Raw genomic sequence first — 16,855 nt, 5'->3', positions numbered from 1 at the left:
AGCATCCCTAGAAGAGGATAATTTAGCTTTTTTAACTTCTCTAACAACAGGGGGCTCTCTACTTCATGATGCAGTTGGTTCCATTTTTAGACTATACTAACAGAGAAAGTTCTTTCTTATGTAAAGGGTGTCTATGTGCTTTGTTTCCCATGTAGGTTATGTGTGTCCATATGAGTCTGTGTAGATTTGGCTCAAAGGGAGGCACGAATAGATAGTTCTATATTCTCTCTGACCACCCTTTTCCAAGGGGCACTTTGATTCCTGCTGGAAAGGAAATAGAAGATTGGTGCCAGAGGCCAGATGTTTTGCACTCTTCAGAGAAGGGCACTGGGTTAGGATTATATCTATCCATCCCCCCTAAATACTGCTATGATAAGGGAAATAATTTTTAGGTTCCAGCTGTGTTCCTGATCACTCTCCTTTTAACTGGTAAGGAGTGCCCAAAGCTATACATTCAAGGCTTGATTTCCTTCCCATCAATGCCAGGTCGACAAAGAATATACATAACAAATAGCAAACAAACCCATTTATCCAAGCTGATAGCAAACAGAAATCAGACAAAGTATACAAATGAGACATCTCAGTCTCCCCCATTGGGAGCAAGATATCTCAGTTCAACCAAGAGAAAGAGTCCCACCTTTCACCCAAGAGTAGAAGTCTCAAGTGCAGCTATGGGATAGGGACATAATCAAGTTGCCAGTTCCTCTATATTTTGGCTTCTTCCCAGAGTCTTTCTCTCCCTTTAGGAATCAGAGGGCCATCTCCAGTTGTCCTGATCTATATTTGGCCACTGGACCCAGATGCCTCTGGAGGAGAAAATGAGGCTGGTGACTTTGCATAGCCTTCCCTCACTTAAATTCCCTCACTTGCAAGTCACAGCATCATCTTCCTGGTGTCATGGTCTTCTTCGAGAATGAAGGACAAACCACACACAACTCAACAACACCGGAAACAAGCAGTTCAAAAATCATATTCGACTGACTTTTACATCAAAGACAAAAACATTTACCAATTTATCATCTACCATAATTCCCATTATAAGAGGTACACATGTAGTCAAATAAATACACCAATACTCTTTCCAAGATGTCTAGTATTTAACAATATGGTAGGCCTAACTGCTATAAAATATACCTTACACTGGACCTTTTCAAAAGGGATTATTACTAGAAGCAATTTGTTAAAAAAACAAAACAAAACAATGTAATCATATTTTTAGTAAATACCATTGTCAGCATAAAAGAAGTTTCAATGTCAAGAAGTGACATACTTCTAGGGGTATCTAAGACAGCTGAATTATACCTGAAATGTTCCTCAATCCCTACTGAAAAGTGCCCCTAATTCAAAATCCACTTAGTAGCAATCAAGACAATTCCCTTCACATTCCAATGTCTCTCCTTACTTTCCATCCCTGTCTCAGATAACAAAGTAGGAATTTAAAAATGTCCTGGAAACTGTTTAAAATGTTCCTTTTTCTTTTACTTCCCCAGAAAAGAAATCGAACTTGACTTTGATAAATCCATTTCCATTCTAGAATGGGAATAAGGCAGTAACATATAATATTAATAAATAAAAGCAGCACCATGTAAGACCAGAGCATGATAGAAATGCTTATAAAAATTAACACAATCTTGGGTTACACTCTCAGAACACATCTAGTTAAGCAACATTCAGTTCCAGGGGTCACATTTTGTATGGGGCAATGGTAAGCGACAAAATATTTACAACAAGATGAGCAGAATGGCAATGGTTTGAAAATATGTTATATGAGGAACTACTGAAGGAAGTAGAAGAAATATATTAACTTAAAAGGGAGGGTACAGAAAGAAAAATGCTAGACATCTTCAAAATCGTGAAAAAATCTCATGTGAAAGAGGACTTAGACAATTCTCTGTTGTTCCAGGGGGTAGAACTAGGATAAATGAGTGGAAATTACTGGAAAGAGTAATTTGTTTTAACACATGGAATAATTTTTATGGTAATTAGAGCTTTTCAACAATTGAATAAGCTGCCTCTGGAAACAAAATGTTCCTGGTCATTAGAAATAATCAAATAGATAGTAAATGGTGGGCTATAAGTGAGGTTGCATAGAAAATTCCTGTCCTGAAAGTTAGAAAGGATCATTAACTCTAAGATCCTTTCCATATCTAATATTCTGAATTCACCTAAGTTATCTGACAGTGAAACAGTCATCAAAAATGTCCACTGAGTTCTGAAATTCTATTTCACATGTAATCTAAAATTATACAGCAATGAGAGTATTTAAAACTAAAAATTGCTAGAAAAACAGACAGTTTATTATTTGTTTAGTAGAAGCCAAAGTAGGTGGAAAAACAGATAATTCATCAGTGGTAGAAGGAATAACACTTTAGACATCTGTAAATTGAGAATCTTATAATGAATCAGACTTACTCATTTAAAGTGGGTCTTCTGTTCCACAGAAAAGTATAAACAAAGTATTTGCCTTGACACAGACACACAGACACAGACACACAGACACAAACACATGAGTGTAATTTAGGTAGCTTGATTCAGAAAAGTCATGGGCCATGTAATATAATAATAGTTGCTGACGTTTATGTAGTAATTTAAAGTTTTTAAAGCTTGTTATAATAGACTCCAATTTGATCCTCATAAGAACTTGGTGAGCTATCATTCCCATGAGGAAACTGAGGCTCAGAAAAGTTAAAGTTATTGGTACACAGTCTCTTAGCTAACAAGAGTTAGAGGCAGGATTTGATTTCAAATCTAGGTTGAGTAAAGCAGAGATAGGCTTAATTGTGGAGGCAGTTGAGGGTTAACAGTGAGTGTTCTGGACTTGGATTCTGGAGAGTCTTGGCTGATAGACAGGTATAATCTTGGCTGTGCTGCTTACCACCCAAATGAACTTGGGCAGGTCATTTAACCTGAGCTCAATTTCCTAATCTCTAAATGAAAAGTTAAACAAGTTAAATTGTAAGGTCATTTTCTAGTTTGATTGTAGGATCCTATTGTCAGGATCATGACCAAAATCACTGAGACAAACATTAAATAAAGTACCAGTGGGAGGTAGCTGGAAGGAAAGTAATGGAAAAAACACTAGTGTCAAGAATTTTGTACTCTTGTCCTGGTTCTGAAACGAACTAGTTATTTATGTTCAGTAGACAACAGAAATAATGAGGATTTTTGAGCAGTGGCGTGCTATAACCATACTTGTACATTAGCTAAAGAAATTTCAACAGTAAAACATAAAACTGGCTTGGAAGGGAAGAGATTAGAGTAGGAAATAACCAATTAAAGGAGGTGACTGCAAAAGTCCAAGAAAGGTAATTGCCTAAATTTGTGTGACAGCAGTGGGAACCATGAGGTAGGAGGTAGGGTAGGGGGGAATTTAAGTATTTATTGAAAGTAAAGAGAACAGGGCAGCTAGGTGGCACAGTGGATAGAGCTCCGGCCTTGGAGTCAGGAGGACCCAAGTTCAAATGTGGCCTCAGACACTTGACCCTTACTAGCTGTGTGACCCTGGGCAAATCACTTAACCCTGACTGTCTCACCAAAAGAAAAAAAAAAAAGAAACAAAGAAAGTAAAGAATATATATGAGCTTCCTGGGATAAGGAGTAATGAGAAGGGTAACTGGATTTAACTAGAGAGAATCAATTTCTGCTTCAGAACCTTACCAAGAGGATGAACCAGAGTATTGTATATTAGAGCATTATTTCTATCAGAGGTTCATGAGTTCAAAGGTAGTGAGTTCACCTCACTAAAAGTCTTCAAGCAAATAATGGATGACGCCTTGCTGGAGATGTTTTACAAGGAAATTCATGTAAAGGAAGAGGATGGCCTAGATGGCTCTCAAGTCCCTTCCAACTCTGAGTTTCTTAAATTCCTCTGTGAAAGGAAGCCTTGTATCCAAAACACTTTATACTGGGTATGCTTCAGAAACCAATGCAAAGGACTATGGGAACTGTGCGTGTTGATTCAAGAGAACCCTTGGGGTAAGTAAGAAGGGAGACGTGATAGAAGCTTAGTTTTGAGCTTAGGCTCTAGAGGTAGAAGCTACAGAGACAGATCTCCTCTCTGTAAAGAAAAGCATCCTAACACTTTTAGCTCTAGTGAAGGGAGGCCTCTGGAGGCGATGGTTTCTCCTTCACTCAAAGTTTTCAAGCAGAAACTGGATGATCATTGGTCAGATGGCCCCTGCTATTCCTTGTCAATCTTATGAACATTAATTAGAGACAAAGGAAAATACTAGGCGCAAGGGAGTGGGCGGGACAAAAGAAATAGACTTTATGACCCTTCTATTTGGAAGTTTATAATGTAGCTAGAAAAATGAAGCTAATGCTAATAACTATGACTGACATTAAAAATTATAATTTTTTTTAGTAGACCATTCCTTTACAATCAAAAAACTGCATTAAAGTTATAGAAAAAAAAATTACACGAGGCCTTGGTACCTTTTACTGCAGAGATAATTTTGTTCAACAATACTCTATCAATATCAAATGAAGAATAAAACAGAAGACATATGTTTGCCAAATGTTTTTGCCATTGTCATACAGGACTGTCTTGAACAGAATTTAAAAGGAAGGAGAATTAAGTGTGAGGGGACAATACTCAAAATTATATAGCAATGAAGCTTGCTCACACACTTGATGCCACAGGAAAACACTAATTTTAAAGTTTACTGATGAATGAGAGCCTTAGGAGAGTGTGTGACACACACACACACACAGACATATAACAGAAAATAATGGGCTTCATCTTTCAGAATTAATTTTTTTTCCAAATCAAAATGAAGATATTTTATAGTTAAGATAATTAACATTTATGACAAAAAATTGGGACATTTAAAATCAAATACAGTAGGATTCTATATTTTGGAATGCTAGATTTTTATCTTCTGGTTTTGTTAGCTCCAAGTAATACAGCAAACAAACAACCAATCAATTAAAACCCAAATGCAGGAACAAGGTCAAAAGAAAAAAAAATAAATAGGAAATTTGCAAAGTATTTCTTTAATGATAGATTAGATGGTAAACATCTTGTTACTGTTATTTATGAAGCAAGGATGCTACTGACTCCTATTACAGTAAACATTAAGATTTGCTGACAGAGTAAATATTGAACTTGGCAAATGAATCAGTATTTACATCAGAAGAATCCATATCTTAAAGTTTATCTTAAAAGAAGCAAAATATTGATATACATATTTAACAGCATTTAAAAAGCCAATTGTTTGAAAGCTATTTCATATTTCAAAAAGTACTTTCACAATTATTGGACTGTCAAACTCAGACCATTCCACATTACGGAATGTTTCAAAAGTAAGGGAGTCTGTCGCAGGAAATTTTTAAAAAGCACTGGGTTAGGAGGAGGAGACTCATTCTAGTCTATTTGAGGCCTCATCTGTAAAATGAGGAGACTGGACCAAAGGTCTCTAGAAGTCAGAGACATAATTTCCTATAATTCTATATATACAACTTTCTCAGTATTTTTTTTAAAGAAGTTGCTCTAGTTTTCCATATTTTCTGCATCACAACTCTTTATCCAGATTAATTCCTTTATCTATCCTTTCTTCCCAAATCCACTACTTATTCTCACATGTGGACTAGTGAAGGGGAAGTTGTATAGGTGGGCAAAAGCTAGTAACAGCAATAGTATCTACTTCCCTAGAACATTGGACAAGGTTCCCACACACACACCAATGTGTGTACATGTGGAATCTGTATGTGTATATATAATCTCTTTTACTACATACACAAGCTAATATTCTATTCGTCAACTAAATGACCATTTTCCAGATGTTTAATATGCACAAAGCACTGTGGTAGATGCTGAGAAATATACAAAAATAATCAAGATTTACAGTGCTTGACCTCGTGTAAGTCTAAGGAGTCATGTGAGGAAAAAAGGAAAAACAATTATATAAAGAAAATAACTAGGACAATAGTTCTTCACTTATCTGACAGACTGAGGAAATTTAAAAGCCAAGATCCATGTCACAAAATGATGATATTGAGAGCACATTTATTCTTATTTTATGCACAATTTTAGTAAGTTAGGACATCAAAGTTTCCCAACTCAATGAAGACTATTAGAGGAAGCCTGCTAGATATAGATGCACATTAATATCAGAAAGAAATGACAGCAAGGGAGAACTAGACATTTTTTTTATTATCCATTAACTCTTAAAAAAACTCCCAAAAGAAGAATTGTCAGTCAAAGCAACTATAGTTGTTTCCATAGCACAAACAAGCAAAATGGCCAACACCAGCCTTATGAATTAATAATGGAAAATACTAATCTTTAGTAGTGATTATTAGCATCCCTCCTCCACCAGCCACCATGTTTTCAACAGGGTGCACAAATTGATCCACAGATTTATATTTTGGGACCCACACAGGGTTCTCCCTCTTGTTACTGTATCTGCCATCACATACATTCTTGTCCTTTCCCCAGTACCTTGTGGCAGTACGAAGCAGTCTTCAACCTGCTCAGTTATGTAAGGAGGATGGGGAGAAATGAGAGGTATCCTCTGAAGCACCTCAAAGCAGCAGAGACTCTAATCTGAATATCTACTCTGCCTTCCCCCAGACACTGACTCAGACCAAAGAGAGAAGTAAAGAATTAAGAAAAGAATTAACTGGATCAGAGAACCAACAAATTATACAGGCCTGAAGCAGAATGGAATCCAAATGAAACCAAACCTGTCCCCCTCAAAGGGAACCTGGGTCAGGGACAGCTGTGAGGTTCTGATTTGGGGGAGGAGGTGCAAAGGGGAGTAAAAACAACATCAAAGGGGGAAAGGAATCAGAAAGTAACAGAGGAATATAAGGTAAAAAAAGATGAAAATCACCAAAGGTGGAAGAAAATTCAGTTAAAAACTTAAGGCACAACCAGATAAACCAACAGAGAAGATTCCAAAATTAGAAGTATCAAGATACCGAAAAGATTCAAGAGCTCTAACCAGATACTGCAAGTTAAAAGAAATTAAAACAAGACCTCATGAAATACAGAAACTTGAGGATTCCCAAGAGACCATGGAACCATAGCAGTATGTGCCAGAATAGTTCAAGAAATCAGAACCCTGAAAGAAGAATTTAGATAAAAACAAATGGTAAAATCTATGGCTGTTATAGCAAAAGGATTAATTAGAAGAAATCTTGAATCCATACTGGCAATCTCTCTAGAAGTGAGAGAACACAATGGGAATAAAAATATACTGAAGTGAAGGAGAATCTGACCCCAAGAGACCCCAAAAGCAACAATGTTAAAAGAACATGAGATAACAGGTATCCCAGAAGAACACGACAAGTCAAACAACCTGAATCATGATGCAAAAATGATACAAGAAAACTGTCCAGAACTTCTTAATACAGAAAGCAAAGAACAAGCAAAATAATCCAGAGAGATCTAGGGGAAAAAAAAGGAAAGAAAGAAAGGATTAGATAATAAATGGAAACAAACAAGAAAGGAATAAGTCAAGTTAAACTCCAAAATTGAGGAAAGGATTGCAAAAAATAAGAAGGACATTTGTTTAAGGGTGACAAAGTAGATTAAACAAATCTAATTGTAAGGACAAAGTACTCTCTTAAAAGAGGAAGGAGAACAAAAAAAAATCCTTATTCAAAAATGGAGGAAAATGTAAACCTAACAATCTAATAAAACACAAGATTGACAAACTGGGTAAGAAAACAAAACCTTGTAATCTGTTCCTTACAATAAACACAGCTCAAAACTGAAGAAAACATACCTTATTATAAAAAGGAGAAGCTATATCATGGGGGAAGTACTCTACCACACTTCTTTTATAAGCAAAATGTAGTCCTAATACCAAAACTAAAGGAGGACAAAGCAAAGGAGATCTAAAGACCAATAACATTAATATCAATTCAAACGTTTTCAAAGAAATCCCGTCAGAGATTATAGCAACTTATCCAGGAAATTATTTATTATGAACAAGTTGGATTTATACCAGGGATGTAAAGGATGGTTCAACATTGGGAAAACAATCAACATAACTGATTAGATTAAAAACAAACAATCCAAAACAACTATCTCAAGAGATAACAGAAAAAGCTTTTAACAAAGTACAACACTTACTTATAAGCCATAAAGAAGACAGGATGCCCACCCTCCTTACTACTACTTGATAAAGCCCTTGAAATGCTAGCAAAAGACTGTGCAATGAAATTGAAGGCATAAAGGTATAAAACTGCTCCAAATGTTTATGACAGTGGTTTATTTATAAAATCCTAGGGCATAGGTAAAGAAACCAACTCAAGTAATAGCTTCAACAAAGTTGCAGGCTACAAAATAAACACATGAAAGTCAACAGGATTTCTAAGTAACACTAGCCACTTTGCTGTTCTTCACATACTTTTCAATCTCCCAATTCTGCATTTTTGCCAGTTATACCTCTATTCATGGAATTCTCTTCCTTGTGTTGACCTTCTGGCTTCATTTAAGCCTCTGCCAAAGTCCTGCCTTCTGCAAAAAAAAAATTTTCAGTACTAATACTAGCGCCTTACCTCTGTGATTTTATATAGATAAAAAGATATAGATATCTCTCTCTCTCCCTCTCTCTCTCTCTCTGTCTCTCTCTCTCTCACACACACACACACAGATAGATATAGTTTGTACATGGCTGTTTTCTCGTTGTCTTCCCCATCAGATTGTGAGCTCCTTGAAGGCAAGGACTGATTTTGCCTTTGCATTCCCCGTGCTTCACACAGTACCTGGCCTATTGGAGATACTTTAATAAATGCTGATTGACAACAATGTAACAAGAATAATAGAACAAAAATAGCAATTTTATAAATTTATAAAACTAGAAAGGGAAATCCCTTTTGAAATTAACTACAAAATGCATAAATATGTAATATCTGTAGGAAAAAAAGAAATCCACATAAATCCCATTCAAAATTACAAGATGCATAAAACTTTGATAGTCAATCTATGAGAGCATACTCAGTACCTACATAACATAAATTACAAAATGGTCCTTAAAGAAATAAAGGATAACAAACAGTTGAATGAAAGAATGAATTAAAAAGCATTTACTAAGCCCTTACTATATGCAAAGCATTGGTAATACAAATAGAAAAGACAGTTCCTGTTCTAATCAACACATATGGAAAGTTTCAGCTACAAGTGACATCAAGTGCTTATTAGCATGCCTGGCACATAGTAGTTGCTTAATAAATACTTGTCACCCCTCTTCCCCCATGCCTCAGTTTACTCATATGCATTGACCTCTAAGGTCACTTCCGGCTCTGAACATATGATCCTATTTCTTACTTCTCTCTAAAACTCTACCCTTTATTCTGGTAGGGCCATCTCCTCAGTCTTCTCCTATTCCACACATTCCACTTTTATTTCTGCATCTGTTCCTGTTGCTTCCTCTTCATGCAATGATCCTTGTTACCACCAGGCATCAAAATACATGAAATTCATCAGATCCCAGGGTCTACAATAAATGGTTCAGAGGTGATGTGGAGCGCACCATAAAAACATTTTATGGATAGAAAATGTACTATTCAGGAGCCAAAGGATCCCAAGCTAGGTCTGCCCATTCCAGGGAGCCCTAATTCTTAGTCTTTTCAGTCTTAAATATACTAACATTACACAGAAGTTTCTATTTATTAAAGGAAATATCTTAAGTCAGGGTAAGCATATTACCTTGAGACAGTGCCTTAAATTTTGGCTCTATTTTAATAAACTATATATACAAAGGCAGGGGCTTCACTTTCCCTTTGAACATTCTAGAGCTAGCAAAAACAGTATAGAACTAGTTAATAATTAAAAGTCACTGAATCAAAAACTTTCCCAACATACACACACACACAAATGTGGAAAGAGAAAAAGAACAGGCAAAAAACGGTGGAAAAAAAAGGCAAAATTCTTTCCCAAGGACCAAGGATAAGTCCAAAAAAATCTAAAGGTGCTTTAAAATCCTGATTTTCCCCCTTTTAAACCAGTAATTCCTCTAGTGGTAACAGTCAGAATCACAGTTTGGGAGATATAAAGGGTATCAAAAACCATATAATCCAACCTACACATGAAAGAATTATCACTGTAACATATCTTACAAGAAATCATTCAGCCTTAAGACTTAGGGGTTGGCAAAGGGGGAAAGGAGCCTGTCACCTCTCTTGGAAGCTCATTTCACTTCTGAACAGCTCTAATTGTAAAGATTTTCCTGACATCAAACCTAATGTGCCTCTTTGCAACTTCCACCCATTACCCCTAGTTTGCTTCCTCTAGGAACAAAAAGAACAAATATCATCCCTCCTTCATGAAACCCTTCAAATTCCTGAATACAGCCACCATGTTGCCTACTCACCCCAGTCTCAGTTCTAAAGGCCTTTAAGTCAACCCCTTTAAGCCAACAAGAACTTGGGCCCTTTACCACCCGAGTTGCCCCACTCGGAACACTCTCCAACATATCAATCTTTCTTAATAAGAAACACAGGGAATCATAGCATTCAAAATTAAAAGATACAAACTATTTTTGATGGGTTCCTTTTTAATGTTTTGCTTTTAGTTATATTTCCTTGGAGGATTGGAAGAAGTTCTCAAGATGATAATTACCAGGTCAAAGGGTAGAAATATTTTTATGGACCATTCCACACTGCACTCCAAAAAGGCTGCCCTGGTTTACAAAGCCAACAGCAATGCATAATTGCACTTGTTTCTCTACATTCTAACCAACATTGTTTTATTAATTACCCTTATTTTTGCTGGTTTAATACACACACAACTGGGACTAGTGCCAATTTACTGCACCAAGTGTACTGGTTCAATGGGACTTAAAGTCTTACCGAAAATTAACTAAGCTAGGAGGAAACTAATTTCAGTGGATATATTAAAAACAAAAACAAAACAAAACAAAAAAACACTAGATTGGAATTATAAGACTTCAAAACCTGCTTATGCTACCTCTCAATGTGACCTTGGAGAAGTCTCTGAATGCTAGAAGTCCTTTCTAGCATTTAAGTTTCACAATCTTTTATCATTTATCTTGAGCCAGTTATCCCTAAAAGGGACAGCCCTTGGGAGTTAATAATCAAATTTCTATATGTTTAAGACTACGTGGTGGGATTGCCATAGAGGGGCAATCAGGTAAGCCACCAATGGAAAATAAATGAAGGCAACTGAAACAACAGAGAACATGTTTCCTTTCCACTTTTTCACTAGATCCCCTTTCTAACTTCCACCTCCAGCTCCTGGTTTTGCCCTCTGGGGACCAGAACAAGTCCAGTCCATGTTCTTATTTTCTAATACAGCTACAAACAAACCCTAAAACTAAAGGATATTAATGTAGGCAGAACTCCATCTAATGTTGTGAATTATTTTCTTCAAAATATATTACATGAAACATCATTAGAGAGTTTCAAAAGAGCAACTTATAATGTAAGTCTAATGATGCTAACAGCTTTGCTATTTATGGCATTGTTTGGTTAAAGCATATTAACTACACAACTGAAATAATGCAGTCTAGGGTACTATGGTTTTTGAGGAATAGATCTGAGCTATAACAAGCAATTCTGATGCTTGGGGCAAATTTAGTCAGGTGACTACTCCTGGTCTAACATTCTGTTGGGTGTTCTTGATGTCTGTGCTCTCTCTCTCCCTAAGTGAACACAGCAGGGAAAACACAGCCCCGGCTCTGGAGAAGCCAAGGTCCAAAGGGCTCTATGAGGACTCCCTGAGTCAAGGAAAACACCTACCCCTCCACAAAACAACCTGGCTTCTGTCCATAAAGAAGGTGGAAACTCTAAAGTGAGTGAATAAAAAAATGTTTATTAAGCGCTTAATATGTGACAAGCACTGTTCCAAATACTGGAGAAAATTTATAGGGAAAAAAGTGGAAAAAGAGAGACAGTCTTAGCCTTCAAGGTGCTTATACTCTTATTGAGAGAGACAACACATAAAAGAAAGTTCAGCCGCAGGGCAGATGGAAATGCCTCCAAGTCTTAAGGGTAGAGCACTAGAGCAGATGGTAGGGCCCAGATATCCTTCGGTATAAGGAGGTCAGACAACAGGGCTGGGATACTGCAAGGGGGGACTTCAAGAGGCAGAAGGAAAGGCTGACTGGCATTCCATTTAACCAGACAGGACAGAATGAAGGGAAGTTAAGAGGGAATATCTGGCAAGCCATGCCAGATGGATTCTGAGACAGGCATGGGCAGAATGTGAAGGGGGAAAATTGAAGAGGGTATGGTGCCATAGAAATGCTAGGTTTATCCTTTCTTCCTTACGGTTAACTGCTCTAGACGGGGAAAAACTGTCTACTGCTTAGCCCTGGGCTGTCCAAGTGATATATTGCTCCTCTGCCCAATGCCTCACCCAGGCTGGGGAAATAGTACCTCCTCAATAGACCTTATCTCTGTCCACTTTTTACATTCAAGGAGTGACCCATAATAAATGAAATATAAAATAGGTTATTTGAAAAATTAAGTGAAGAAATTATGCCAAACTTTTCATTATGGATACAGAAAAGTAGGTCTATAGCTCTATGATACAATTTTAAATAAGTCTTTGAATGAATCTCTTAACATGAATGCATATTATCTACTGGCTCAGATTTTTCTGTTATTAACTCAAATTCAACCAACTTAAATTTAATAACATATCTGAAATTTACTAATTTATCTATCAAGAAGTTTTGTATACAAATATGCCTGTGAAATACATTTCTATGGTCTCAAAAAATCTTCTATAAATTAACTACAAGCAATTTTGAAAACTGCTTTCCCCATTACCACCTTCTGTTGCCAAGCTGGGGGCTGGGAACTATTTCCAACGCTACTCTAAGGAAAACATAATTAGGCAGTGAAACTACCATTTAAAAGCCCAACATAAAGCACTTAAAAGCCAAACATAAGTGACTTGATTATCCACTATTTTGTATTATTTCAGCTGGTGCTCCTCTCCATTAGGGAATATAACAGAGATAAATGACTTCCTGGAACCTCAACCTCTCAGAGCCCATCAGCAAATCTGGCAATTAAGTGAAAAAGGTCTCTAAGCAGCATTAGCCTCTCCCAATAACTACACTTGAAACTCCATCTCTTTTGCTCCATTGGTCAGTCTACTTTACATATAATTCTAATAAGTTTGGTCACCTAGTTTTACTCATAAGTTAGAAGCAGCAAATTATGAAGTGACAACCTTCAAAGTGATTGATGTAAAAGCACAAAACCCAAACAAAGAATCCCCAGTCTCACAAGAGAGGTCAATTAGCCTACCTAATCACACAGTTTGATTTCAGAACCAAACCTCAAATCGGATCATCTCTCAAAATATCGTGTCTTTCGCAGTATTTAGAAAAGTAAGGATGTATATATTGCATCTGAGAAAGAGGTGATTAAAAAGATGTTACAACCTTTAAGACTGGGCACTTTATGAGTCAGAAATCAGTTACTTGAAAAATTCAATTAACTTCATTCCCTGATGATACTGAATGAGTAATTTCTGTACCTAGGCTCTATGCTAATCCTAGATCTAGAAAACTATTTGTTCCAGAAAATGCAAAATAGTATATGACCTAACACAAACTAATAACATGGGGCACTGTAAGACTTTTAACATACTTTTCTCACTAAAATAACAGTAATAATAATAGCTAGAATTAATAAAGTGCTCTTTTTGCAAAAAGCTTTACGTGTATTTTCTCATTCAATGTTTACAGCAACTCAGAGAGATAGGTGCTGCTATTATCCCATTTAAACATGAGTAAACTCAGGAATATGGCAACTAAGTGACTTGCCTAGGATCACACTAATAAGTGTATGAAGGTTGGATTTGAACTCGGGTCTTTCTGACCCTAGGTTCAGCACCATATCATCTGTGCCATTCAATAACCCTGTGAGCTAAATTCAAGAATATCCCTCATTTTACAAATGAGTAAACAGATGTCCTCATTCTATTTACTAAGTTACGATTGAAACTAGTTTCAACTCTAGGTTCCCGGAAAAAGCATTGAAAACTCTACAAAAAAGTACTTTAGAAGAAGTTATCTTAATCCTCCTTCAAACAAGCAATCCTAAAATTTTAGGAGTGCTGTGCAAAAGACATATGAAGAGAATTGGTTTTGTACCTAAAGAAACTGCACTGAAATGAGACTGGGTGACTGATCCAAATTCTAAAGTGTGGACCAGTACCAGAGTCCAACAGTGGTATGTAGACAGACTTCCAATAAGGTGGCTGCAATAGCTGAACTGTAGTGTCCCTCTTCCTGTGATCATTGTCATGTGAGTGCCCAAAGGTAACAGTGACATGATCAGGGGTGTGTGTGTGTGTGTGTGTGTGTGTGTGTGTGTGTGTGTGATGGTGAGATGGACCTAAAATTAGTGACTTCAGCTCCTTATTACTTCTATTAATCTATTTTCCAAATAACTTTTCTTAAAAATCCATTTGTAACAGCCTCATACTGTATGTGTGTGTGTATATACATATATGTATATATATATATACACATATAGATATGATGGCCTAAAAATGAGCGAATGCAACTTCTTACTATTTCTTTTACTCTATTTTCCAAATTCTTTCCCTTGAAAATCCATCTCCAACAAATTCTAGATCCTATGATTTTTTTAGGAAAGATAAGCAACGATTAAATAATTAATCTACATATCTACATATACATAGTTATATGTATGGATATATACATAGTGTCCCAAAAATCTTAATGCAGTTTAAAAGCTGTGTTAGCTTAAAATCTCATTTTCTTGTATCACCCTGTGTATATACTTACATGAAAGGCTAATAATTGACTGCGGCTCCTTACTATTTTTTTTTTTTTACTACTGTACACATCACTTCCATTAAAAATCCATTTTTAACAGCCTCACACTCTATTATGTATACAGAGGTAGATATGACGGCCTAATAATTGGTGACTTCAGCTCCCTATTATTTCTTTAACTCTATTTTCCTAATTCCTTCTCTTAAAAATCCATCTGCAACAACTTCTGCATCCCTTTAGGAAAGATAGGAGACATTAAATACTGATGTCCCATGCATACATCCGTGTTTATGGATCCGTCTATACACCCACACATAAAGGGTGTCCTAAAACTCTTAGTGCACTTTAAAGTTTTAATAGTTTAAAACTGCATTGTCGTGTAACACCCCGTGTGTACACACATCTATGAAGAGCCTCTAATTAGTGACTGCAGCTCCTTTTTTTTTTTAAACTATTTACCCAATTACTTCCATTAAAAATTCATTTGTAACATCCTCCAAATTCTAGGATCCCCTTAGGAAAGAAAGGCAAGGATTCAACAGAAAAGCCCGGTCCTAGGACAAGGGTGTGTCAGGACTTGGGAATGCACGAGACGCTCTCCTGACACCTGGGCAAGGCCCCCCCCAATCTGCGAGTGAGGAGGGGGCTCCAGTGTAAGGCTCCCCACCCCCCCATCTAAGAGTGAGGGGGGCTCGAATGCAAGGCTCCCCGCCCCCCTCCTCCTCTCCCCAGGCCCCAGGCAGCACCTCGCAGCAGAGGAGAGCTCCGCGCCGCGCGAGGCCCCGGGCCGAAGAGGAGGAGTCGGTGTGCGCCCCTCCCCCCGGCTTACCCTCCACCGCCTCCCCGCTGCAGCCGTCCCGCTTCCTTGCGGAGGAGGCCGAAGCACTGGGTCCAGCAGCAGTTCCCCATGGCATGCCGCTCGGGGCGCCTCTGACCTCAAGGCCCAGCGGCCCCCCTGTCGCGCGCGCGCCCGGGACCCGGCCCCGGCAGCTGCAGCCGCATGAGCGCGAGGAGCCGCTACAGGCGGGGGGCGCGCGCGAGGGCGCGAGGCTCAGCGGGGAGCCGCGGAACAAAGGCGCTTAGTGCGGCGGCAGCCGGCGAGCAGCCGCCAGAGGAAGCCGAGCTTGGGCCGGGCCCCTCCGGCCTTCCTCCATCCGCCCAGCGCCCCCCTCGGCGCCCCCCTCAGCCCCTCGGCCGGCCACGTGGAGAGAGAGAGCCCCAGTGTTAGCTTCAGAGTCCGGCACGCAGACCCCGCCCTGCCCACATGTCTCCGGCCTCACTGCCTCCTTCCTCACTAAACCCGCCCCGCCCCCGCCGGGCCCGCCTCTCGCTCGGGAGCTGGCAACCCTCCGGGAGACCGAAGGCTCCTGCGTCACTTCCGCCTTCCCTTGTGCGGCCGCTGCGGGCTGAGCGGGCTTCGTCTTTTGAATCGGAATGTCTCGCCGCGCTTTCCGTAGGATTCCTTCCTTTCCCCCCCCACCCCCACTCACTAGCCCCGCTCCCTTACCTTCCTATGTGAAAGCGACAAATTCATTGCCAGAGTCTCGGTTTTCCAGCTTCTGACTTTGACCTGACTCTCTTGGCCCCGAGAGAAGAGAGATGGACTGGGGAAGAAGGAAAATGAAAATAGGTCTCATCTTGCATGTGCCCACTGGTGTTTGCACTCTTGTGATTATTGCATCCTAAGGGTTAAATAGGGTCCCAGGGAATATTTGCACCTCGAGGATTATAATAGGGGTGTTATTGGGGAATGTTGCATTTTGAGAGATAAGTAGGATCCCGGGGGAATTTGTCAGCTTGGAGGCACCAAGTGCTTGGAGGGATTTGGAGACATCTCACTGCTAGGTATATAGCTCAAGGAGGCCAAAGACAGAAAGAAGATCTCACGTACGCCGAAACATACATATAGCACTTGCTGTGGTTGCAAAGAACTGGAAACAAAGTAGATACAATCCAGGCCGGGGGTTCTTAAATTTTGGCGGGGCCCCCTTTGGCATTCTGGTGAAGCCTATGGACTCCTCAGAAAAATGGCGTTAAGTGGATAAAATAAAATATATAGAAATACAAAAAGGAAACCGATTATACAGAGTGCGCCAAAAATCTTAGGGTACTTTAATGAA

General features: G+C 38.6%; 1 protein-coding gene across 3 annotated transcripts in view; it reads right to left on the bottom strand.

Annotated features, from left to right (window-relative positions):
* Positions 1–15,687, bottom strand: part of AP1AR (adaptor related protein complex 1 associated regulatory protein) — a 40,699-nt gene extending 25,012 nt beyond the window's left edge. For all 3 annotated transcript variants that reach the window (XM_027837388.1, XM_027837389.1, XM_027837387.1), the window contains exon 1: positions 15,565–15,687. In XM_027837388.1, coding sequence (XP_027693189.1) covers positions 15,565–15,644 — 80 coding nt within the window. In that variant the 5' untranslated portion in view covers positions 15,645–15,687. The remainder of the gene's footprint in view (positions 1–15,564) is intronic.
* Positions 15,688–16,855: the final 1,168 nt, after the last annotated feature.

The sequence above is a fragment of the Vombatus ursinus genome, unplaced genomic scaffold (assembly GCF_900497805.2).
Source record: "Vombatus ursinus unplaced genomic scaffold, bare-nosed wombat genome assembly UNPS02014821.1, whole genome shotgun sequence".
Classification (NCBI taxonomy): Eukaryota; Metazoa; Chordata; class Mammalia; order Diprotodontia; family Vombatidae; genus Vombatus; species Vombatus ursinus.
This window is presented reverse-complemented; position numbering and strand designations above follow the sequence as displayed.